This window comes from Strigops habroptila, chromosome 12, assembly GCF_004027225.2.
Source record: "Strigops habroptila isolate Jane chromosome 12, bStrHab1.2.pri, whole genome shotgun sequence".
NCBI classification, from domain to species: Eukaryota; Metazoa; Chordata; class Aves; order Psittaciformes; family Psittacidae; genus Strigops; species Strigops habroptila.
Window position 1 is genome coordinate 15,215,675 of NC_044288.2, and position 26,506 is coordinate 15,242,180.

Consider the following 26,506-nt stretch of genomic DNA (forward strand, 5'->3'; position numbering starts at 1 on the left):
GCGTAGCAAGCATAGCACAGGCCAGTTCAGGACACATCTGGGCACTGGTGTGAGTTCTCAGCTCAAACCCAGACTCTCTCCATAGTCCAAATCTGAGTACAATAAAAGAACAATCTGCATTTGCATTTCAACTTCTGCCCAGAAGCCGATTCACATCTTTGTCCTAGGAAAATGCTGATTCCCCAATTTGAATTTGTTCGTGTCAACCTCATATAGACAATATTCTCCCTGTCTTCAGCCCAGGATCAGACCAAAAGTCTATAAAAGGAGCTCCTGTGCACTGAATAGTAAGCGGTTTGATTCTGTTCCAGAGGAAACAGCCTTCCCCTTCTTTTTACACATCTGCATTTGCTAAACAGTGATCTAAAAAAGTACAGCGAGTCAAAATCTGGGCCAAACCAAGAAGGTCATATCCTGTGTCCATCTCAGCAGCCATAAAATGTAGGTTTAAAGCAGTTTTTTTAAAACAATGGCTTCACTCCAAAAGTTTGGAGAAGGATCACAGAACATGCCCCATCTATCAAATACTTCTGCAGCAACCCCGCAGTGCTACCAGGCCACTGAAGTGACACTTGCCATGCCACAAGGATACTACATGAATCCAGGGCAGTCCCTCTGTATCCCTGTTCAAAGCATTTCATGCACCACATTTATGAACTATGGCCTGCAAGAAAACAAATGTTTTCTTCTTTTCTTTGCTTGATTTCTTTAGGCTGGATGGAGAAAGCTGTATCAGAAGCAAACCCAAATGTTTTTCCATCTGCCTTGGGTTTTGGTGTGTGGCAGTCAGGTCTAATCTACCCTGAAAGCCTTTCTGTTTAAATAAGGGATTGGGTGCTTGTGGTATCAAATTAAATTAGGCCAGAGCAACAGGAAATCCAACCTTTTATCAGTGTTTGAAAGTGCCCTCCCCATCCAGCATCTAAAGACTCGGACACCTGAACAAGTATGATGGCTTAGTGTCAGACAAAACTGTGTGCCACTGTTGCATTTGATAGCATTTGATGTCGGGAATGCAACAGCTTTTATCTCCACTTTCAAAGTTCACTGTCGCCAGGAAAGCTCATTTTGTTTCTTTCTGATGTGTTAATTCTCATCACTGGATCCTGTCAGTGATCAGAAGGAGAGATTGCTGCGTTCAGCTATCTCAGGTCTGTAAACTGAAGATAAGCACAAAAGCACCATCCCACAGAAAGTAACTCCCTTCATCTCCCTGACTGCAGTAGCTTGCTCAGCATGAGGCTGCAAGAAACAAATGTTTAATCAACAGATTGCATTAACTCACAGGAAATTGCCTTGAGCAATGTGCTCTGGCAGGTATCTGGTCTGTGTAAGACTGTCATCTCAAGAGTAGACAGTAAGCCAGTGTTCATCTGCCCAGTGCTACTAAAGCCAGAATTAGACACCAGCCCATGGATTTCCAGTAGCTGAGGCTCGCACAGCTTATTTGCTTCATTCCCAAACAAGCACGCTTATGTTTTCTTCCCACTCCTTTATTCTTGGAAAGCATTCACTATGAATAGCTATTTTATCTCTCCTCCAGCATCGACCATGAAACTCCTCAGTGCTATGACTCCTCCCCAGGCCCATGGTGCTGCCGTCCAGCCCCAGTGTTGAGCTGGGCCATACTGAGCACCAGAGCCCAGCACATCAGGTTTCAGGGCACAGGATGATGCCACACAACACTCGCTGTGTGCACATCTCTTTCTACCTGCAGCCTGAGGCTCTAGCACCTTCTAGGGTGGCTTAAGGGGCTGAAAGATCTGCCTGCATTTCTAAGGTTACTTATGCAGCTGCTGAATGGAAAGCATCTGGCTGAGCAGTGCCATGTTACAACTTTCAAGCCTCTCTCTACTAGTTCATTCCTATACTGCAGGCTCCATATAAAAAGTCCAGCTGCTTATTCTGAGCTTGAAACAGTCCTGTTTTGAAGACCTTACCCTGCCTTAACGCAGGAGAGCCTGGGGACTCTTGCAGCACTAAGAAGGGCTCTCACACTGCATTGCACGGTGTGCGGTGAGCAGGTCAGTGAGGAAAGAGGAAAACCAACAGAACATCTTGTTCTTGCAACACTCTTGGGGTGCTATCTCACTTTGAGCCTCTGAAAGTTCATTCTCAGCCCCACTCTCTTCCTCAGCTAGCATCAAGCTTTCCACCAGGCTGTAAATAAAAAGAAAAGAAGCCGCCTTTCCATCTCAGAGTACATCAGAGTTATCAGCCAGTCTTGTCACTCTTAGAAAAAAACTGGAGAAATTAATAAGACACACATACCCCAAAACCTCATCTATCATCGTTTCAGGACAGCACCACTGCCAGGCTGAACAGCTGATTCCAGGGGAGCTCAGCCCTGCAAAGCACCGAGAGACCTGCTTCACTGCTCCAGAAGGGCACAGAGCTCACCTCCTTGCTGGAAAAAGCAGTACCATTTGATCCTTTCTTTGTTACATTACACATCTCAGTGACTACCCCTCCAGCAGCTCAAGATGAAGCTGCAAAAGCCTAGATGCAAAATAGCATCACTTAAAGGCTTCTGAGATCCAGTCAGGCAGCTGGCAGATTGCTAGCACACATCATCTTCCTAAAAGGCAGCATGCAGTCCCTCATTAGAGGAGTTATCAGCATGAAGAATTGATGAAGTAAGGGGAAAAGCTGGTTTTGGATGGGAGCACTCTCCTTTGCTAAGCCTCAGTCCCAGCTGCAGCCACGTGGGGCTGTTTGAGGCCAGGGTAAGCTACACATGAGCTCTCAGGATGTTCTAGAGAGGCCCTCACACCTTTCCAACAGTGACCGGCTTTCGGCAAGATCAGTCGTTCCCCAAGATCCAGTTCAGGGTGGACTAGCCTGCTCTTGGCAGGATTTGTTCCCCAGAAAGCCTTGGGAGCTGGGTTAAATACAAGCAAGGAAGCCAAGCGAAGGAAGAGTGGCTCGGTGCCATAATGTACAGATGGCTTGAGACTGTTTCTGCTGTTGACTGACGTGGAGTGATCTTGGTCCTGCTCCAGCCTGTCAATGATATCATTGTTTGAAACCAAACCCTTCTCTCCATGCCGCTGTGTTGCTGCCTGGAAGGGCCCTGCCGTGCAGACCTGACATTACAGGGCAGCGTGGCTCTGTTTTGCCACATTGAGATGCCATGCCAGGGAGGTCACATACTTCACACACAAACTGATGGTATTCATTGGGAGAAGCAGGCTGAGGGCATGAGGCAAAACCAAGCTTTCTTCATGGGCAGCTACCCCTGTGGCACTTGTCATCAGGCAGAGAAGCAGCTGGGGGGAGAAGGGCTGCACAGCACACCAACACACTCCCAAAGCCAGCAGAAAGCTGGGGCCTTCCTCACACAACCATGTTCATTGGAGGGAGTTCACACTTCCCAGCTGCTCTGCGGAAACTCACCCCTATTTTCTGATAAATGGGAGCAGTTTTCTCTTGCCTGCGAAACATCACTTGTTAGCACAAGCCTAAGAGGAGCTTAGCCCTCCATCGCAGGGGACTGCCATGAACGTGCTCAGCTCCACCAGCTGGAGGTCACCCACGGGCACCAAGAGGGCCCTGGTGGCATACTGGAGCTCTTGCTAACTGGAGCAAGAAGGACTTCTTATAATTCAGTCCCATTAGCAACTTTGTCTGGGTTCATTATACAGAGGGGCTTGAATGCACAGACAGCCGCCGATTTAAACACACCCAGGAGTATCTAGGAGACAGACATATTTTTTGTTTCCTCCCCAAAACCAAAAGCCAAACAGCCCATGAAGCTCTCATGAGAAATATTGACTCTCTGTTTTTCAGTTGTGGGACCAAGAAAAGGGAAGGCTGCAATCTCTTACATCTCTTTCCCTGTCCCTTTCCTCAAATCACAGTAAATCTGTCCAGCCAGGCTGCCAGCATCTGGGGGTGGAGGGAATTGATTCTCCCAAGAAAGCTTAGATATCAGATTTCCATCTACAATTTGTGGTCCCACTCCATTGCCTCTCAACAGGAACCAAGTAGGGTAAGAAGGAGAGTTTGACCCCTTACCTCCCAGTCACTTAAGTGTTCCCTAAAGTCAGAATTTATTGTCAAAACCTGTAGTAACCCCATATGAACACCAACATATGACCCATGACAACACAAGCAAGCAGGCCTTTCTGTATCCACCACTAGCGGCAGGTCAGAGATTTCACCTGTCTGGAATCCTCCAGCCAAAACCTGGCACTTTATACAATCAATGAAATCCAGATTTTTTTTTCTTGGAGTTTCAACCAGACAAAGCCTGGAGCTCTTACGCTCCTTTCCTCAAGTGTCTTTCCTGACATAACTGAGAACATGTTTATTGTGTGAACAGCAGCAGTTTGGAAGGAAAAATTAGCTTCCCAGCTATTGAGATGGAGCTAAACTAGCCATTTATAAAGCCTAGGAAAATACCACAGGCTAAAGACTCTCCATCCCCTTCTGCCATCCACATCACCCTTGATATTCACTGTGTAAATCAGAACCCAAGCAAAATTTGTCACATAGCCCCTTGGCTTACCAATGGGAACCACAAAAAGTTGCCTGGACAGGAAAAGGGAAATAAAATAAATGGGAAACTGGCTGATAATGAGTCAGTGCACAAAAGATTTGAAGGGCTCCATTTCCTCATCTCTTCCTCTCTGCCCCTCACAGAGAAATCACTGAATATCCCAAGGGAATCAGGAGGCTGAAAAGCAGCTATGGCTTTCCAGGTCCCAACCCTATTTTTCTGATGATTCCAAGAGACAGTAGAGCAAGATGAAATTCAATTTCCCTCCTTTACATAACCCTTACCCTCTCCCCATGCAGGAAGCCCATTAGACACTGATGATGTATAGCCCATCAGTGGAATAATCTCATATATCCTTCCTGCTCTGAGGCAGGCAGCAGCCTCCCCTTCTGCTCATTCAGTTGGTAGAAGAGGCCCTGGAAATGAGCAAAAGCAGGAAACAGTGAAATACAAATGACATACAGATCTCTTATCACTGAGAGCATCGAGCGGGGCTGGAACACTCATTGCCTACCCAGGTGGGGCCAAATGACATCGGAAAAGATACTGCTCCCTGTCAGCTCCAGTTGCCTAAAAAAGGCTGGATTGCTCCGGAAGTCAGACCAAATGATGACCTTTGGACTTTCTCTGCAGCGTCCTCAGCCATCTCCACTGCACATCTCCACTGGGGCTCTGTCACCAAGTGCCCCACACCATAATGGCTGCTGTGGGCAGGCAGCAGGCAAAACACATAGGTAAAACACACATTTGTGCCCCATGCTGCCCACGGGATTCACTGCAGGCAGGGACATCCCTTGGAGAAGCCTCCACTACCTCGTGCAGCTGAGAGCACCTTTCCCAAGCCTGCTGTCCCCATGAGACACACAAAGAGAAAGAGGAAGAGGAAAGGGAGGAAAGTCTTGGTGATACTCAGGTGACAAGACAAATTCCACACAGGTTTCTGCTGTGCAAATATGAGCTCTCCTCTTCAGCAGAAAGAGAAGGCTCACACCAGGCAGTGCTGCCACATGCATGCAGTGTCTCAGCACCCCCTCCCTGCTTGGATGAAAGCTGCTTTTTATTAACAAATGTCTTTTTAAAAAAGTCACTTTTCATCCAAGGTTTGCAACTCAGATTCTTCCGTTCCTAAGCCCCAGCCAAATTTAAAGCTGCTTTATAGGCATCTCTCCATATATTTGTTGTTTGTGCAGCTTTGAGCTTTCCAATCCCACAGCTGCAGGACATGTACTTGAGTCACTTGAAACAAGCCTGAGTTGTTTTGGGGATATACTTTTGTTATTATTCAGAAATGTTAACTAATGTTGTGAACTCTGCTTGGAACTACAGTGTGGTTCCACCGTCTTATCAAGCTCCTGAACAGGAAATAATGCAATATTACGTTAGTTGCTAATGCAATAATTGTGTTTGTAGATGTATGAAGCCCAAACTCAGAAGTGCGCTGAGCTCATTACAAAATAGAGAGATGTGCACAGTCCTGAGGAAAGATATTCAATAATTTCTGTGTTTTGCCTCTGTGGAAGAACACAATGTCCTTTTCACATGGAATATGAAATCACAGGCTTGGCATGAACATTTCTTCCACATACTGAAAACTGCACGTTTCTTTCAAAGCTAGTGCATCCCTACCGAAGCCATACAGATTGTGACTATTCCCCTAGCTCTCAAAGCAAGCTCATACTCTCAGCAGCTTTGCCTCTCCATAAGGAGAGTGGTGAACATGTAATGAGGCTGCCTAATCCACTGAGAATATAATTTACAACAGTGTCACTAGCTTGGAGTATCTCTTTTCTAGCTTTGGGAACCATTGGTTAAATAATATCCCCACCAGACCTGATTAATGCCAATCATTTCATGCTTTCTTTAGTGGTGGGAGTCTGGGATGTGGATATAAAACAGGACCCAGGCTGGTGTGTTCACACCCCTGTGCTGAGTCAGGAGACAGAAAGGGAGCAGAGCACCAACCTCAGCAGCAAAGCTGGTTTCCAGAAGCTCCTCTAAACTGGATCAATGAAATGACCCAGAACTCTGGGACTTCATTTAAAAATCCCCAAGAACCTTCCTTAAAGTTGCAGTTCTGTTATACTCACTTTCACATCAACTCAAAACCAGGAGCAGCCAGGGTTCAGGCAGCTTTGAAGGGACACTTCCCACTTGGGGATTTCACCTTCTCTCCCCCAGTCCGGGTGCCCAACAAACCCTTCAGAGAAGCAGCCTCTGATGCTGTAAATATTCAGCACCCCAAACCTCAGCTAGAACCTCGGGCTCCCCAGTAAGACAAGCAATAGCAGTGATGAGCTGGGTGCTGTGGAGCAACCCCAGGCTGGAAACCCAAGGAGCCAGGCTGGACCCTGCCTTGCTGCATGCTTTGACAAGGAGAAGTGGTTTACCTCTACTTAGAAGTGCTCTATGGATGATGATAATGACAGCATCCACAGGGCTCTCAGGGACTTCATGTGTTTGTTTGCTTCATCACTTCTCTTTCGAGTGTCTCTAAACTACTTCTGCACCTTCACAAGTCTCTGAAAAGTGGCAGCTCTCCAGAGCCTCTCATTTAATCCAGTTCAGACTTGCATATGAGGATTGTACCATCACCTTTCTTGAACAAGGGCTTGAGGCCTGGCAAGCCTCCCATGTGAAGCACTGCTGCCTATGAATCACTTGCATTTTCCACAGAAAATAAGAACAAAAAACCTCCAAGCCACTTGTTGTATTTCATCAGCCCCAGTAATGCGATTCATCCTGCTATGGAAGCGTGTGTGTATACATCCCAATGAATGAAAACACATTTCAGGAAATGAACACAATAGAAAGCTTCTATTATTATGATTCTGTTTACTAACACCAGCAATGAGTTTGTGTGCACTGCAAGTAGCACAGCACTGCTCCCGCAAGGCACCTGGGGTTACATCAGCATGCTTGGAGCACAAATGGGTTAATTCAGCTGGAATCCTTGCCCGTGCCAGAGACAAATTCACCTTTGCACAGTAATTGCAGAACACTGGCAGCCCTTCCTCCCCCCTGGAAGGACACCCCCAGCAGCATTACCAGTTATGTTGCTTCCAGGTTCAGTTCAGAACTGACCACTGTTGTCAGCAACAGCTATTTTTCCTGCACTAAAAGCACGGAGTTAGCAGTGCTCATGGTACCTGGTCTCTTCTCTGTTTTCCCAGCTGAGAGATGCCAAAACACACAGAATTTATGGCTGTTTCTGTTTAGCTTTACACAGGTGCACAACTGCCTGGGAAACTCAACCAGCTTTTGCAGCAGTAAAACTCTCAGTAGCTTATATGGCCTATCACAGAAAACACCTCATAGGATGCGCTCGCCTTTCACCAGCCATCAGATTTCAGTCTTTACTGCAGGCAATGCCAAGAAAAGTCTGGTTTTCCTCCAAAACACCCTGAATATCATTTCGGTTTATGCATCGCCATCAGAACTAATAAGTGAGGTGTCATAAGATGTCTTTCAGGAGGAAAGCTGAGCCCCCGAGCTCTGTGGTTGGGATGTCCATACAATACATTTAAAATATAACCGGCGGCATTATTCCAAGGTTATTATTCTTACTGATTCTAGTAGACAAACATCTCCAGACTCATTTAAAAATAAATGAAACACCAACAGTGCAAGTGGACTGCTTAGCAAGACAAGCTTCTTGCAGTTAAATTTCCAGCTGCTGTTCCACCACTGGAAACTAATATACTTACAAGGCAGAGAGCCTCTGGAGCAGCCTCCAGACCAGAATTCTTCTATGTACCTTAATCTCCTGCAGCTTCAGCTGAATTCAATATACATCACACCCTATGATAGCACACAGCATTACTGTATTGTGCCTGAGAGGAGGTTGCATTTCAGTTAATGCAAAAGCATTTTTTTCAATCTAATTTAGTATGAATGGCACTAATGGAATTGAAACTGTCAGGTCATTTCTTCTAGGAAACAGGGTAGGACCTCTTTGGATCACAGCAAATGAAATCCTCATTAGACACACTGTCTCTAAAGCATCAAGCCATTTAGTAAATAGTGTACTTCATATTGGCAACATTTTCTAGTTAATGTAGTAAGAATTATGATGCAAAAATAAGTTTCCACACTGAGGGTCAGGTCACTGTCTGTTTTTTGCTGACAAAGCTCTGTTACAGTCAGTGCTGCTTGGCTGATTAATGTCAGCAGGGACTCAGACCTGGAATAACCTTGAAATCCACAAAAGGACTTCCTTATCCTGTCTTTATCAAAACCCTGTTGAAGTCAGTGGAGGTTTTCCTGTTGATTCCACTGTAATCCTTATTCATTATTTCAGTGAGACCACAGTGCAAGGCACAAGTGTACTTACCCATTTTTCTCCAGTTCCAAGATGAGCTCCTGGCCTTCTGTCTTTACTGTAACTTCAGCTCTGAATGGATGCTGCATGCAAAGGAGATGGTGCCTGTTAGTCATACATCATCATTATTATGAACACATCCAGAAACACAAACTGTCCTCCTGGAAATTGCAGCTGACCTTAAACCACTCCTTGCCCTCCTCCTACCTTCAGACCTGGAGTGCTAGGGAAGGGAAGGGACAGGCCATGGCGGCTCCCAGCTCCAGGCACACTACTGCATCCCATGGCACAACTGGGAAGCAGTACAGGCACGCTGATGGGATGTCATACCTGAGCTAGTGACCCTGGTGCCTCAGGAGGAATAATGGGCTCAGACCAAGCAATGAGTCCTGGTGCTGGAGCGCTTAGAGGTGCAGCTGGGTGGCAAGGATGCGCTGCATCCTCTTCTCCTGTGCACTGTGCTCAGGACCGCACCACAGAGGTTTACAAATCAAATATAGAAGCTAGTTAACCAAAGCTTCCTTTGATATCATAGCAGAAATAGACATTTTTAGGAGCCTGCTTCAGGACAGGAGGAATCATGCCTCTTCTGGAGGTTTTCATGTAGTTCTTTACTTGCAGAAAATGCCAACAGAAGGCATGCAACAGGGTCCCTTAGATGTCTTTAGGCTCTAGCCATTGTTCAGACAGTATTTCACAGCTGCTTTTCTGTTAGTCCTAGGCTGCCAAGGGACTGGAAACCATGACAGCAACTTTCTAGTGTGTTCAGGCACACAGGCACAGCCATGGTCTGCAATCTGCCTACAGCTCCAGATGAGGACCTAGGACAGCCAGCTGCCCAAGGGCTACTGGTGCTAACAGAAAGGACCCGTTTCTTAGTGCAATGGCAAATGCATACAGTAAAACCAACACTTAAAAACCTCCCAAACATTCAAGCGACTGAAAGTATAGGATATGTTTTCTAGAGGACCAACTAAAAGGGCCTCTGGAGGTCTCCAGTTTTACCTTCCTCAAAGCAGGACCACTAGCTAAGGTCATCTAGGGATTTCTGAGTCTGAGTGCTCATAAAGGAAATGGATGAATAAAATCCCCAGAAAAGAAATAATCCAGACTTCTCTATTCAGCTGAAAGAAAACTGATGAGATTATTAACTCATAATATTTCCTCATTCAGTGTTGGAGGGGATTTTGCAGAACAGATCAACTGAAAGCAAAACAAAGCAAGTCTGACTGAATAGGATGTTCTGAAGAAAGATCTGTCAGCCCAGAGATACACTCATTTGCTATTTCATCAATCTCAAGCTCAGTTACAAACTTTTCATCAGTTCCCTGCTCGTATTCTGGGTTTTATTCATCTTCCCTTCAGTTTCCAGGATATTGCACCAGACCCACGCAGATGATGCAAAACAGGTTAATACATTTAGTGTATACAACAGCAGCTAATTCTAAGGGGCTGAGTTTAGTTCACTGAATCACAGGTGCTCAGTACATGTCAGGGTAGGTCTGTTGTTTTGCTAACTAACACATCAGCAATGGAGGTTGCCTTCCCCATAACTGGGGGGAGTCTGAGGTTCTCCATGATCATAAAAGTCTTCTCACAAAGGTTCTGCAAACATCATTATTACGAAGAACGCCTTCCCTTCTCCTTCAATAATCCCACTACTTCAGAGTCCATCAGTTGCTGTGTAACTGAAACATCCCAGCTGGACATAAGCTTTGCTAACACTGGTTTTAAAGCCAAGAGGAACTTGCCTGAAACAAGCCAAGTATGACCCCTGAGACCCAGCAAATTTGTATAAGGGGAAATGCTGACCAGATGTATTTGTATCACTATCAATAATAGAGAGAACCAAAACTTCCAGGCAGCACTGCAAGGATATTTTTAAGAGAAGTAAGAGCATGAGAGAGTGGTTGTAGCTTCTTTGTTTGTTTTAAACATGACACAATAAAAAGTCTTAGAAACTTTGAGGCCATAAGCCCCAAAATAACACCATTTATAGAGAGATGCCATGATTTTTACTTTAGTATAATGCTGCCACTTTCCCTTTTTCTGTTTCACGATGTAAATAATACCATCTGGATTTTCCTCTTTCATTTGATTATGCAACTTACAACTTCTTGATTGTGGCAATGCAAAGGCTGGGAAAGCTGAACTGTGGTTTGTGATTGTGTTTGAGTCTGGCACAATAGCTGTTGTCTTGGCTACAGACTACTGATACACCACTCCACCCATCCACAGAGGGGAAGCAGTGATCTGTATTGATACAGATAGTGTCTAAGACACAGTTAAATACACCTGAGGTGCTGGTTGACTTTTCTCAGTGAAGCACCCTCATAGCTGGGATTCATCTCTTAAAGCAGATGCTTCCATTTACATGCTCCCTAAATGCCGCTGGTGGCATTGCCTCACTCTTCTTTCACAGCCATACAGATCAAATAGATTTGATCCAGGTTTTAAAGCATAGCACAAAGCAAAGGATTACAACAAGCCTTTGCACAGAGTGAATGCGAGTCACCAGGAGCAGCCCAATGCTCAGTGCCCAGGATGTGCCAGCCAGCTCACCTAGCCTTTCCCGGGATTTGAATCATGGAGTCACAGAATCATAGAACACTAGGTTGGAAAGGACCTCAGGGATCATCCGGTCCAACCTTTCTAGACAAAGCCTGACCCGGACTAGATGCCCCAGCACCCTGCCCAGCTGAATCTTAAAAGCAAAAGTGGGGAATCCACCACTTCCCTAGGGAGGTTATCATCAGTGTTATCATCACCATGTGGAGGGGCTGCAGCAGCTCCCCGTGCCGCAGACGGGCGTTCTGGCTCACCTCCACCGCTCAAAAAAAACCCCAAAATCCCTAAAAAAGCCCCAAACGCACCCTGCGATGTTCTGCGCTCACCGCTACATCGTTCCTCCCCCTTGAAACGCTATTGGGAAAACAGAACGTAAGCCCAGCGCTGGGCGCGACCTACCTTCTCTGTGCCGGGGCTGCGCGGGGCTGCCCAGCGCGGCACCACCACCTCGGGCTGCCGCTCCGCCGCTCCGGCTGGGGAGACACGAGAGGAGCCGCTCAGCACCGCCCGCATCCCGGGGAACACGGGACACGGGGAACGCGGGCGAGGAGACAGCGAAACGGGAGGATCCCCCCCACCAAGCCACCCCCCATTCTCCTTCCTTCTCTCCCTCCCCGGGGGTTCATGCAGCTCGGGGCACTAGGGCAGGGTAGGGGGCAGCCGGCCGGTCCCCCCAAGCCGGGTCCCCACACTCACGGGGCGGCGGCAGCAGCGAGAGGGCGATGCCGCAGAGCAGCCCCCAGCCCCGCATGGCTCCGGGCAGGAGACGCGCTCCGCCGCCACCGCCCCGCCGTATAAAACCGCCCGGCGCGGCTTTCTCCTCCCACCACCGGCCCAAATCCGGCCCTGCAGCCCCCTGCCTGGGGGTGGGTGGGGGTGTCTCCTCCTTTTCTTCCTTCACCCCACCCCGGGGATGCAGCTGGTGCAGTAGCGATGGGGCTGGGCTGTGCCGTGCCCCCGGCACCCCGGGGCAGGGGGAAGCCTGAGCTCCTCCCTGGGGGATCCCTCTGCAAAACCTCCTTTCTTGCCCCCCAGCTCTTTTGCCAGCACGGAAATCTATTGTGCCTCAAAAGCTAGCAAAGAGGGAAGACCCGGTGGAGGGAAGCAGCCAAATCATTGTCAAGAGCATCCTGTAGGAGCTGCGCTATGGCTTGAGTTGTTTATTTGCTATGTTTATGTGTAATCCTGGCAAATCGTTCATAGCTGAACCCATGTCCAGAAGCAACCTAAACCCTTCCAGTCCTGGGAAACACACTGCCCCTGGACAGCTTAGGGGATACAGGGTGGATTTTTAAGGACAGAAGCAAGATGATGTTCAGTGCTTCTCTCTCCTTAAGGCACATGGAGGAGCCAGACCTGGGGAATGGCTTGGGAACATCCACAGCTCCTATTCCCTGTGCTGCTCTTCAGGGATATCCACTCACTCCCATGAGGATCCCAAAGGAACACCCCTGCTTCTCCTGCACCCTTTGGGGCTGAGCCATGGGTTGAAGTCCATGCACCATCCCTTTACTGGTCCTCTGCCCTCCAGTGGAATGAGCACGAGGAAGACCACCAGACGCAGTGCCTGGCTGCTGAGGTCAAGGCTGCATCAGGACAGCAGAGTCCAAGTTAGCAGACTGCATACACTGAGCTTGTGAAAAGCAACTGCCTTCCCTCATAAAATGGTTTAGGTTGGAAGGGAGCTTAAAGCTCCTCCAGTTCCAACCCCCTGCCATGGGCAGGGACACCTTCCACTAGAGCAGATTGTTCCAAGCCCCTGTGTCCAACCTGGCCTTGAACACTGCCAGGGATGGGGCAGCCACAGCTTCTCTGGGCACCCTGTGCCAGCGCCTCAGCACCCTCACAGGGAAGAACTTCTGCCTAAGAGCTCATCTCAATCTCCTCTCTGGCAGGTTAAAGCCATTCCCCCTTGTCCCATCACTACACACCCTCTCCAGATTTCTTGTTGGCCCCTTTACGTACTGGAAGGCTGCTATAAGGTCTCCCTAGAGGCTTCTCTTCAGCCTCATATCAGTGTATTCCTGCTGTGAGCCCCAGCCAGCTCAGCTGCAGCCTCTCTAGCAAGGGTGGGCTGGCACAGATTTTTATGGGGTCGGCTCAGAGTGGCAGGAACAGGCATTACCTCTCAGTTGTACTATTCAGCCAGCCATTGATCCGCATTATCCATGCAGCCCCTTTCCATTCATCTCTACTTAAAGTGCCTGTGTAGGTGAACCACCAGGAAACCAGCTTAAAAACTGGGAAGAATTTGCACCTGGCTACACTTCAGAGTGTATCGGTAAATCAGGCTGATAGGAAATTAACATTCCATTTAGAAAAGGGTTTGCTAGATAATAGTAATGGTTTTGTCTCTTCTCCAGAGGTTTATTTAAGCTATTGAAACCACCTTTCACTGAAGGTCTTTGCTAAATCCTGCCACTGTTGCCCAAAGGAAGTATGACTGTTTCCATTTGAAGATACCATTTTGGTTTATGGCTTTCATATACATCCCCTTTTCCCCCAGCACTTCACATGCTGAACCTTCATGATCTTGTGAAGGTCAGTTTATTCCTGATATCAACCTGGCAGAAGAAAGCTGGGTTATCTTGGGGACACACAGAGGGACTCATCATGGTGAGTGGGCTATAAATGACATTTTAGCTGACCACAGACAGGTCACAAGTTTTCCTCTCACAACTAAATCATGTTATTTCCCAGAGCAAAAATCCAGGGACCAGGTTTCAGCACTTTTCTAATCATATGGAGTATCTTGAAAGGAAAACTTGATTTTCTGTGAGCTCCCTCACTTATTAATAGCTGCCTGTAATATAGAAGAAAACAATGGCACTATTGTTGATGCCTTTATTATAAATAAGTAAAAATGCAAGCCAAATTTAGACACAAATTCAGCTATTCTGCTTTCATCCCTGCATGAAATTTCTGTCTACCCAAAGGAAAAAAACCAAAACACTTTGATAAGGAACATGTCTATTTGCATTGAAAGATTGTCACAAACCTTCTCAGTGCAAATAATCTTCACAGAGATTGCTCCATCTATTTCTCTAAAAGAAGATCAGCTCATGAAAAAGCATTAAATGGAATGAAAGGTTCCTTAGTTTGAGATTGTGACAATACTTAGGCCAGTGACTGTCTGCTCGTGATTGTTGTCAGCATTTAAGTATCACAAAAACAAAATACATGGAATATTTGCATTTGTTATATAGTGATATTTTTATCTTTGGCTCTTGGTAATGTGAGAATTGATATCTGAATTTATAATCACCAGAAACTCCCTCTATAAAAATATAACCAGAGGCTGTGCAGCTGCTATCTATAGTTTAATCTATATATATGTGATACATCACTTACATTGCTGAGACATTGTTGCATGGAAAGATTCAGAGGCTTCTAGCCTTATTAGCAGTGCTCAGATGCTGTAACTACCTGCTCTGGCACAGGATGAGTCAGATCCTGCCTGTACCCATCTCTTCAAAAAGCTCTTCCCGAAGCCAATGGGACTTTTGCCTGATTCACAGAGCAAAGTCAGGCTTTCAGTTATCTAGGAATTACACAGACTCAGACTCATTTCCTCCAGGATCCCAACTGCCTGATTAAAAGTCTGCAGCTGGGCATTTGGAAGTCTGTGCTCTGCTCCCTTATCGGGTCCATCCCCTGTGATCAAGGGATGGGCAGACCTATTAGCAGCAGCTTCCGTGCAGCACCCAGAGGAAGGGTCTGCACATACAGCTGATCAGTGGGCTTGAAAATTAGGTGTTTGAGTTTCCCCAGGGCAAAGCTGATGAAAATGCTTTTGCAGTGAGGTTTCTGTACTTACTCAACAGTTTGTAAGATGATTTTACACTATTGTTGTTAGCTGGACAGCAAAAGATGATGATTCTCCCATTACATTCATAATAAATTAGGAGTTAGCCACCTAGAAGGAAAGAGAAAGACCTACAGAGGAGAATGCCTGTTCAGGAAACAGACTTATGCAGAGAATGACTTGGACACGTATCACACTAAAAGCTCAGTAATATTTCATTGGAACTCTCTTCAGAAATAGGATAGCTCATTGAACAAGCGGCTCTGAAAAGCCTCCTGCTGACACTGGAGAAAATGCTACCAAGAATCAAAGTCTTAGCAGGAGAAGACAGGAGACTTTTTGTCCTGCCTAACCTCTGCATTACAGACACTTGCGCTGATGAAAGAAATCTTATGTCTTTGGCTGACTTGAGTGGAATGTGAAATCTTCCATTTTTCAGAACATTTTTCTCCTTCAAATCACTTGAAATGATCAAAGGAGGAAGGATGCGAATCCATGAAGGGAACTGGTGATTTAACAGTGAACTTCTTTACTCAGAGTCTTAACAGTTGAGAACAGCTTCGGCTGACCGAGAATGTTCTGTTTAGCCTTGGTTTTCCACCACCCATGTAGGACATACTTAGAAGAGCCCTAGAGCAGCTGTTCTGCCGAAGAGGGTGAAGTGCTGTAAGATGATCAGGTACTAGGCAAGGGCTTGTCCCGATGTGCTGCTAGTGAAATGATATCAAAGCACTCTTTAGGCTTTCTTTAAAGGGTGGGTCACTGCTGCTGCTCTTGCTTCATTCCTACAGGCAAGTGAACTTGATGGCAGAAGATCAGGCATGCAGACACACGGCATCTTTTTAACTGTATTTGTACATGCAAAGCACTGTAGAAGTCTCCCTCCTGCCTGCAAACTTCGACTCCATAGTATACTGAAGTCCTTTATTCTTGTAAAAGAAGGGGAATAGGTATATCAGTGCAAGGTCTTTTAGTAACATGCAATCCACAAAACTGTCCAGTAGCTTTGGAGAGGAAAGGTGTCTCTGCAAATGGATTGCCACAGGCAGCGATGCACTGGGAAGCACTCCTGAATGTCTTTTGACTTTTACAGCAGCAGGGGAAAAACAAACTTTGTTTGGAAAATCTGCATCTGATTTGTTTTTCAAGAAGGATGTGAGGTGATTTTTAGTTTAGATCAAGGTAAACAGCAGAGAAGGAATTAAAGAATTATAAGAACATGTGTCTCTCATGTCTGAAGTACCCTTTGCCCTGCCATGAAGCAGGATTGCAGGAGCACACACTCACCAAGGGACTGGCCCTGCCTACGACCCTCTTCACACACTGCAAGAAGAGAAATAACAGCACAGACACTTGGCACTTCAGGAATCTGCATTTAGGAGATCAGTTCAAAAGTGGGCTGAAAATGACCTAGAAATGGGAGCTAAAACCTCTGCTATCAACAGAGAATTCCCCCATGGGGGGCTACCAGAGCATGCTAAGGAATGGTTCAGAGGAAGACAGGTTTAGGTGGGTAGTTCACTCTGAGCTACCAGCACCAGCGAGTTCACAACAAGCACAGGGTACAATCATTAAGCTCTGAGGCACTTCCCTTCAAGCACTGCTGGACACCCCCATATAGGAGGAAATAAATTTGTATTATCCATGGCAAGCAGCCATTCTAGATTCTGCTGCATTGAAATATGTCTTCTATCCTATGCTATAGGGTATAAAAAGAAAAATGGGAGAAGGGGAAAGTTAGATCTAGAGAATAATCCCATAAACAGCTGTTTTATACCCCGAAACATACTTTGTATAGGAATTAGTACATTTGCCCACATGCACTCCTGCAGGCCAGATCAGCTTTCAGTGAGAAGATAATTTAGGCAGAAGAGGCATTTTCTACTATTTATAAGACTTTCCTCGTAATGATTCATCTGCATTACAGATGCAGTGGGAGCAGGGGGCTGTTTACAACACAATTGCAATGTGTAGGGTAGACAGGATTTACTCATGCTTTCTTTAACTACAAAATGCAGTAGTTCTCAAATGATAGAATTTGATCTTGGACTTGGAAAATGGAGTTATGACCCTACAGAAGAAGAAAAACATAAAAATGTTGATATGAGACTGAAAACTTAAAATGCAAAGAACCCAGATGAGATCTCCTTTACACTGGCTTAGGGCTGTGTTTGGAAGCATATGGAAACTTCATCTGGACCTCTTTACCAGTAATGCAGTCCCAATGGATATAGGTGGCCTAAGCCCCAAATTACAAACAGATCATCAGATTCTTTAAAATGACCTGTACAGCTTGCTCAAGCGACACGAGTTTTGCATTGAACACACTGACTGAAAAGAAAATGTTGAGGAAAACATTTATTTCCCATTCTAAAATATAACTCTGGATTATAATGTTTTAAAAATTACAATTCTTGCAACAACTTTACTTCCTCTTCCTCGTCACTATCAGTTACATTGACTATGTGGATGCTGGAGGAATTAGACGGGGTGGCTGAGAAAACCTCCTCCAGTACTCCAACGTCCAGCTGTGGTAGGGGACTTATAACCTGCCCCTCGTTCCAGTTGCTGTGAGAGGACACTGCTTCGAGGCTCACATAGCTGTGGTGGTTCTCACATGTACTTTCTTCTGGGTATTCCTTGGAAGGATAGGCTCCGTCCAGAGCTGGAAACATCAATTCCTGTCTTCGGTACTTGTCTTCATAAAAGCCAAAGCATTCAGGCACTGAGCTGGGGAAATTCGCACAGCCAAATGGAGGACGGCTGAACGGGCATGTGCTGCAATTAGAGAGATTGAAAGTTGGCTTTCAGAAAGGCAGGCTGCTGTTCAGCTGAGAAAAACAGAATGACACTAATGTTCTCTGCTAGCCAGCTTCTGCTGTTGAAATATTCAAAACACACATACTTTAAAATCTTGCCTAATTTAAACACGAGGGCCATAACAAGAGTTGTGCACAGATTCCGTATCAGTGCATGTGCACCTCTTCATGCTAGATATGTGCATGATGTTGCTTTGAAAACAAACACAAACCCCATTGTATTTATGAATGAAATAGTATCATGGATAAACCAGCATCAGGTCAGCCTGCAGTATGTTAACCAGCATGCTCACAACAGTAAAAAACAGGCATCAGAAGTCAGTTTGTGCTATTTCTGTATGCCAAAATCTATGACAGAGCTGGGGTAAAACACTGTTACTTATTTTTTGAAGCAAACTCTTGCATCTGTCACATTCTTATTAAACAGGAGGTCTGACAGAGGATCCTTGTGGTTCTCAATGTTACTATTTAGAGAAGGTACAGTTATAAACAGTGCAGATGTTATAAAGACATTGATACAACGTCTGTTGAGGCTTAGGGGAAACTACACATCTTTCCAATCTAATATTTAAATTTTTAGTGCATAAATCTGCATACATGCATTTACACTGTCAGTACTACTCATAAATTATGATTCTTGTATGCGAGAAAGGAGTTTATAGGAACATGAAGTTATGAATCATTGTATTAGAAAGATCCTGGTATTAGCAAAGCTGGCAGCCTTCCGAAGCCTGCTAATGTGTGAACTCAGAACAGTCTTTTATGGTACAAGAGCACTTCTCTCCCTCAGAGGCCTCATAAACTGTCTAATTTCAGAGACCAAGGGCTAAGCAAAGTTCATCTTTAGCAATTTTGGGAATATGTATCCTGTGTTTCCTTAAAGGAGCTCAGAATTAGAAATGTCTTGTATTGCCAATGTCTTTTACATTCGATAGGTCATCAGCCTTAATTTATGACCAGGTAGTCTTATTACTGTGTGAAAATACTGGTTGTTGCTATTAGTAGGAATGAGCAGTGCATAAGCAGGCATAATTTAAGTCTAATAGTCATAACAATTTGTTATGTTTGATATTGCAAAGTCATGAAATAAAAATGATGCCTTACAAAGAATAAGCATCAGTAGGCCATCAGTCGACTTGTGTTTGAGCAGCACAACTGCTGCTGGGAGGGCACTGGTGCCTTCTCTTCATGCTTACCTTAGGAAATACCCACAGAATACTACACGTGTTAGCTTGTAAATTCTTTGGTTAGGTGATTCCTGACTGACTGCCCAAGACTTCAAAGAAAAAGCTAGGTATTGCTACTTATGTAAGAATTCTGGAGACGCTTCCCACCAGGCTGGGTTTCAGAAATATTGCTAGTTATGGCAGCTCCAATCATAGTACCAGGAGACATCTCACATCTCACACACCAACTGTAATTCTATCTGATCAGTTTCTAAATATATTTACAATGTCTCTACCTAATGCTTTTCTGTGGAAATCAACTGCATCTAGATGCATAAAGTGGAAAGAAGATAGTTCTATTTACTGTGAGCCTGGCAGTGCCAATTACTGCAATAGTACTATGGAGCCCTCAGGAACAGGGCATAAATTAAGAGCACCTTTCCTTCTAAATGCACCATCTGCTTTCTCTAAGTCAAAAGACTCTGCCTTTTAGCATTTGTTCTTACTGGTATTGTAGTGAAAGGTTTCATTACCTTGATGGGAAATAGTGAGGTCCAGGAACAATGTAAGAGTGGTAAAATGAAACCCGAGGAGGTACTCCAAACAGACCAGCTGGCTGAGCAATGTCATAGACGTGTGAGTGGAGAAAAGGGGTAGCCTGGGGAAGAGGTAAACCTCTAGGGAAAATAGAAACCCCTGGGTACTCCTTGGGGGGCTCACTATTAGAGACAGAAAATCTGCCATTAGTGTTGGTTATGTTACTTGGGTTTCCGCTGAAGCTCTCAATGAAAACTGGTGCAGGTCTCTTCAGAGAGCAATTGAGCCCAGATGACACATCAAGAGCTTCTGTCTTAGCAGGTTCAGCAAAGTGCTGTGGTGAAATTACAGGGTGCAGGGGCAGGGTTGGAGCTGGAACAGCCACTGATGCGGTGTTTGCACTAGTAGTCTGGAAAAGAGTAATTGGACCAGCAGGTTGAATGGAAGAAGCCGGCAGACGGATGGCAGGAGGCTCACCTTTAGGAGACAGAACAGTTATTTGTCAGACATGAATACAGAAAGAGATTTCATAAAGAGCAGTGTAGCAAACCACAGCCAGATCCATTTTCCCCAAAACACATCCTAACATTACTTCCCTGCAACTCACTGTCATATGCCACTTGGAACCCACAGAGTCAACCTTCCGCAGAAACCCAAGGGTGAAAGAAGAAGGAATTAGTTAGTGAGTGTTGAGGATGTGAGGCTGGTGAGGCCTGTGTCATGCCCTGATATGGTCACAGAATGGGGCTGGAGCGTGTATTTAGTGTCTGAAGCACAGAAAACCTCCCAGATCTACTTGCTTACTTTGAGTGAGCCAAATTCTTAACAAATCTGTGTGGTGCCAAAGCAGCAGTGAGGAGCAGAAGCAACAGTTAAAACACCCTCCTCTCCAATATGTTTTCTTACTTGTTTCACCAGCAAAGTACTCCCTAGCCAATTTCACTTTTAAATGTTTTGCAGAACATCCACTTGAATGTCTACTTTCAAATCACACCTCATGTCAACGGAGCTGCCTTTATACAGAAAGACTGCAAAACACGTTGTGTATTTTCAAAGCCCACTAACTAGTGTAAGAGTCTAAATACCAAGTCAACAAGACTTAGATGCATCTAAATTTTTACAGCGTGTATTTAAGAATCATTTCAACCACAACAGGATAGTAAACTCTGGAATGATACCTAGTAGCATCTGGGTACAACATAACATTGTAAATATACTATGGTAAGAAAACAAAGAATACTTCATTCAGCCAAATTTACAGAAGGATTTGAGAACGGATCACATCGCTAACTCAGAACCTCACCAGAACAAAGCTGAGTGTGCTCTTTTACATCTCTGTGTATTACCACACAGCGTAAACAGGCATTTCATTTTCTTGTCTCACTATAAAGAGAGCAGCCCTCGTCAGTATGCTTAAAGAGAAAAATGCCATTAAGCTATTTGTTATTGAAATCCACTATCCATACACTGAGCCAGACTTCTTTCACTACAAAATATGACACAGGACTGTTGGCTCTCCTACTATACCCTATTTCACTGCCCATATTGACGTCTTATCAAAATCCTTCCAGGTTAGGTGCAAATTTTAATGCATTCCTTCTGTAATTATATTTTTGTTTGTATAAAAGCTGAGCTCAAACGGCGGGCATGTGTGAGCTCATAACATCTACATGCAGAACTCCTCCTGGTGTGCATAGATACCTAAGTAACTGTTCATGGAAAACGTGCCAATGAAAAATCTCTTTTTCAGATTTAGTGACTGCTTTAACATTGCAGCACACATCTTACTAACAGCCTACTCACATCCTTTTGGATGACCTTGTTGCCAATTCTGTCTGCTCTCTCGTAAACAGCCTAAATTGTGGAGCATTTGCTCAGAGCAATGGTACCCTCACTACCAAGAAACACTAACACCAGGATGGAGGTGCCATGGACTAAGCTAATGAGCTTTTTCAGACTTGATAGGGCAGGTTTGAGCACTAGTGCACTTAGAGCTGGTGAGGTAAGATATATGTGAGGTAGAGACAGAACAAGAAAAGGAAACAGCTGTAGCTTGACAGAAAGCAAGTGTTGAGTAATAGATATCCAAAAAGACTGAGGGAGGGAACCAGAGCTACAAAGACAATAGCAGTGATCTGTGGGCAATGAAGAAGCCAGAAGGATCTAAGAGGCTGAGGAAACAGTAAGTAGAGATGAGGAGATGGAGACGCAGTGCAGAGGAGGACTGCTAGAAACGATGGTGACAAGAAAGACCAAGAAATTGTAACCATATCTACACTACTATATATGTAACTTTTCTTACAATAGGTAAATCCTGAGTTTTTAAAATCATTCACTACTGAGAACTCACAAACTGGATATCCAATACTGTTCTTCACGTTGGGGATGACAACAGAGTAAGCAGGTGACTGGATGGGACAAATGCCAACTGGATTTGTAGTGATGACACTCTGAGAAACACTGGAAAACACAGCAGAGACAGGCAGTGGAAAACGCTTCCTTTTGCTTGGTCGTGGTTGATAAACCCAACCTGTCAGAGATGAAAAAAGACACAGATGTCCCATTTTTTGGATGGTCTCATTCTTTACATGAAGTTATGATACCTGTAATTCTGAAATATATAAAAAAAGACCCAAACCGTCCCAAACCGGCTCCTATAGTCAATGGCAATACTCCATTTGTTTCAGTGACCCAGCAAATGGGGCATTTTATCAGAGGTGGAAATAAAATGGACATATTTGGGCATTGGTTTTATGTTACTAAATAGTAACTGTTTGTGAGACAAAGAAATACAGAACAATAGAGAGTGACGTGGCCTTGCTGAGGGAAGCATGCTAAGGAGAACATGACACTGTACCACGGGCTTTCAGTGTGGAAGAAAACTATGACTGTATTCTGAGACATTAGGAAAAATTCTTCACTATGAGGCTGGTGAGGCACTGGAACAGGTTGCCCAGAGTTGTTGTGTATTCCCCATCCCCGGAAATGTTCAGGGTGAGGCTGGACGGGGCTTTGAGCAACCTGGTCTAGTGGAGGGTGTCCCTGCCTGTGGCAGGGGGTTTGGAACTGGATGATCCTTGAGGTCGTTTCCAACCCAAACCAGTCTGTGATTGATTTCTACGATTCTACTAAAAATGTAGATCTTTCCTCATTGTTTCATTAACCCATTAAGTCTCACACATACCTGCAGTTTACAAGAGACAATGGAAAATATGACCCACTGGGAATCCTGTCTAGATTTTGGAGGAGTACATTTGCCTTTGCCTTACAACATTAACCAAACACTAACAGACGTATAAATATATTATGAATTTACACTGAGCAGCTTGGGTTCTTACACTCTAACCCTTAATGCCACTTTCAAGAAGCTCTTTTTTAATTCTCTTGAAGGGTGTAATGAAAAAGGGAGAGTGCTGCTTTTATCTTTTCCTTGTTTATGACAGATTAGTCACATCGTGTCTTGTCTGCCAGGATTAGCCATCACCATGAACTAGCAGGATTATGACAACAGAGAGAGAAAGGATCACAACACCTGGTATCTCAATGCTTTTAAAAAGAGCATTCACAGTATTAATGCTGTTTTATTGAACTGCAGTGTTATGGAGAAAGGGATTTGTTAAGGGTACAGATTTTTAACCTTTTTGACCAAAGGTTGAGAAACTACATCTTCCACACCATTATTTGGGAATTCCAAGTCTACACATTGAAGAATCCCACAGAATACAATGCTGTTTGTGCTTCCTGGGGCATTTCCTTTTCCTGTTTTTAAGGAATGGATGCATGTGTCACCACAGGCCACCTGGGCAGCACTTTCTGAAGGACAAGAAATGATGCAGTAGGCCTTGTTCACAATAAACTCACTATCTGGCTATTAGACTATTAAACCATTCAGAAAAGCTGCTCTAGCCGTGGTGGTCTGAGAAACATTAGAGGCTATGAAGGATGAAGCATCATTTTGGATGCTTTAAGGAATTAATATGCTTTCAGGCACTAGAAAGCTGACATGAGGACTGCATGCTTGAAACTTCTGTAATCTTTTTCTAATACTTGCTCTAATGAAAGAGATCCATTTCTCAAAAAATCTTGCACTTCTAAAGCATTCAGGTAACTAAAGACTTGTGACTTGTTTACCAGGAAATTCCTCTCTGTGCCTTTGTTTTATTTTATGAGCTTCATCATAATAGGGCTGCTTCTGCTCTTCAGTCAGTTTGCTCCACTCCAATCCAAGCTGAACACTGATGTCTGCATTGTTGGCAGCTGGGTTAGCTTTTGCTAGGACAGGCCGATGAATCCTTGCCCACACCATAAATGCATTCATTGGGCGCTTTACGTGGCCATTTTTGTCCTTGCTAAATGGAGTGTCTGGCATACCTGTGCAACAGAACGAGGGAAGAGGATCATCTGCCAGGCAATATATGCGTACAGGTTACATTCAGTTGTGCATCAAGAGGATATTTGGCACCAGTCAAAAGAATCACTAGAGCTTTGGAATACAGGAAACTCAATGCGCATTTGGAGAGCAATTGCTAGAAAAATAACCAAGGCAAAGAGAGTGTCCTTCACTGACCTTCACTGAACCACTGCCCAAGGAATCCTTTACCTGGCTTTTGTTAAATAGTATTAAACAAAAAAGAAAGAAAAAAAACCCAAAAGAACAAAATATGGGGCTGCAAACACCCTCCTTTGTGTTTCATTTGGCTAGATTGTTTTCTTATGAATTTGTAAACTAAACATTGTCTAGCAGAGACCATGTCACTGCAAATTTGTCATCTCCACTAGAACTATGTATCCAAAGCCCTAAGGAAGCAGGGACCAGATCTAATGATGGTACAGCAGCTTAGTCCCACACAGTGCAGTCCCTGGCTTCTCAGCTGAGGTTGTTGCTGGTTTGGGTTTTAGCTGTTGATTTCCCTCTCTCTTTTCTCTGATTTGGACACTCCTTTTGCTGGAGGAACTTGTGTTACGAAATGACTGTTACATGGCACCCAGCTTAGCTTTTTGTAAACACAGACTGCATTTAGATTGGTTTGGTGTCATGATGAACCCCCAGATGCCTCAAAACTGATCCCAAAGCCATACCCTCTCTGAAAATGGCTTAAAAATGAACTCTTTCACATTATAAAGGGCAAAAGTCTTCTAGTCTTTCAGACCTCACTCTTAAGTCCTTAATTTTGAAAACCTAGATGTCTTTTCAAAACAAGCATCTAACTCAGGTGTTTCAAATGCTTATTTAACATGTCCAAGTTTTCTGAGCGAGGTGTATGAATGTTTCATAGCTTTCAAAATCAAGCAGATTCCCAACCTTAAAACTTGCAATCACAACTCAATGCAATTCTGAACACCGTTATAATGGGCTTAACATAGTCAGGGAGCAAGTGGACAAAACTGCATTGAGTTTAACAAACCACTGCTCTGTGCTCCTGCGTGTTTATTACATCTTACACTGAAGAAGAGAGCTGTACAAACTCCAGCCTATCCAAAGGGATGATTCTCTAGCACAAGCTCCAGTTGTGTTCTCCTATCTGGTAACCTGTCAACTGTGTGCCACTTACAGAACCCTTGCAAGCTCTCTTAACATAATACCTGCATCGGAGGGGAGTACTGTGAAGGGAACGTTTTTGGTTTCGATCTTTACTGAAGGCTCCAGCAAAGACTGCATTTTAAGCGGCACTTTTTTCACCGGCACTTTCGCCATGTGGAGCAGGCCTGATGGCAGAGGGCCTTGGATCTGGATGTGGGTCCCAGGAGGCAAAGGGTGAAGCACAACCGGGATCTTCACATCTTCAGGGAGGACCCCAAACCCTTCACGCAGCTGCACCTTGCCGTCATTGATGCTGGCATGAACAGGTCCACACAGGGATCCAGCGGGAGCAGGAAGAGGCCTACACAGGGATCCAGTGGGAGCAGCAAGAGGCCCGCATAGGGATCCAGTGGGAGTGGCAAGAGGCCCACACAGGGATCCAGTGGGAGCGGCAAGAGGCCCGCATAGGGATCCAGTGGGAGCAGCAAGAGGCCCGCACAGGGATCCAGCGGGAGCAGCAAGAGGCCTGCACAGGGATCCAGTGGGAGCAGCAAGAGGCCCACATAGGGATCCAGTGGGAACAGGAACAGGCCTGCAGAGGGATCCAGTGGGAGCAGGAACAGGCCTGCACAGGGATCCAGCTGGAGCATGAACAGGCCCACACAGGGATCCAGCTGGAGCATTGGCAGTCCCACAGAGGGATCCAGCCGAAGCATCACCCTTTCCCACCTTCACCCCGGAGGCCTCAAAGGCCACATCAGGCAGCTCCACTTTGACAGCACCTTCTCTGCAGGTCTCCTTTCCACTCCCCCATTTCTCCAGCACCTTCACCTTGCTCTGGCTTTCACCACTGCCCCTTTCACGGTCCCTTTCTCTCTTGACGGCACCGCAAGCCTCTTCACCCACTCCCTGAACTTGGGAGCACCCGAACCCTCTCTCTGACTCCCTGCTATCCCCGCAGTAGCCCGAAGCATTTCCCGGCTGCACCTCGGGCTCCTCCACTTTGACGTGCAGCACCCCGGGGGCAGCCTTGGCGTGCCCCGGTGCCGGGCGGTGGCGGGGCGCCGCCGGCGGCCGCAGGGGGGCGCTGTGGGGGAGCGGGCGCTGCCGCCCGCCCCCCTCCATCCCGCTCCGCCGCCCGCGGCCGTTGACGCCAACGCTCGCCACGCCCTCGCGCCGGCGCCCACCAATGGGCGCGCCCCGCCCGCGCCATCAGGTCCGTTGGCGGAGGCCACGCCCCGGGACGCAGCTGTTAACCATAGAGAGGTCCG

At 45.6% G+C, this 26,506-nt stretch overlaps 2 protein-coding genes across 2 annotated transcripts in view; both read right to left on the minus strand.

Annotated features, from left to right (window-relative positions):
* Nucleotides 1-12,164, minus strand: part of ADAM19 (ADAM metallopeptidase domain 19) — a 33,351-nt gene extending 21,187 nt beyond the window's left edge. The window contains exons 1-3 of the mRNA XM_030503914.1: nucleotides 12,084-12,164; nucleotides 11,787-11,860; nucleotides 8,832-8,902 (exon numbers count right to left, since the gene is read on the minus strand). Coding sequence (XP_030359774.1) covers nucleotides 8,832-8,902; nucleotides 11,787-11,860; nucleotides 12,084-12,138 — 200 coding nt within the window. The 5' untranslated portion in view covers nucleotides 12,139-12,164. The remainder of the gene's footprint in view (nucleotides 1-8,831; nucleotides 8,903-11,786; nucleotides 11,861-12,083) is intronic.
* Nucleotides 12,165-17,537: 5,373 nt separating this feature from the next.
* SOX30 (SRY-box transcription factor 30) lies at nucleotides 17,538-26,360 on the minus strand. The gene is made up of 6 exons (XM_030504865.1): nucleotides 25,915-26,360; nucleotides 25,298-25,503; nucleotides 23,846-24,085; nucleotides 22,065-22,244; nucleotides 19,711-20,191; nucleotides 17,538-17,970 (listed from the first exon to the last, which is right to left on the minus strand). Exons 1-6 carry the CDS (start codon nucleotides 26,358-26,360, stop codon nucleotides 17,598-17,600), a joined length of 1,926 nt encoding a protein of 641 aa, XP_030360725.1. The 3' UTR covers nucleotides 17,538-17,597.
* Between the last annotated feature and the right edge of the window lie 146 nt (nucleotides 26,361-26,506).

Excerpts from the sequence above, each read along its gene's own strand:
- SOX30 (XM_030504865.1), bottom strand. The coding sequence starts at position 26,360 with ATGGAGGGGGGCGGGCGGCAGCGCCCGCTCCCCCACAGCGCCCCCCTG. Across the intron at positions 20,192-22,064 it reads CAGTATTGGATATCCAGTTT|GTGAGCCTCCTGCCATCCGT; the intron begins GTGAGTTCTCAG and ends TGTCTCCTAAAG. Across the intron at positions 17,971-19,710 it reads CCTCACTATTTCCCATCAAG|CACATGCCCGTTCAGCCGTC; the intron begins GTAATGAAACCT and ends CTCTAATTGCAG.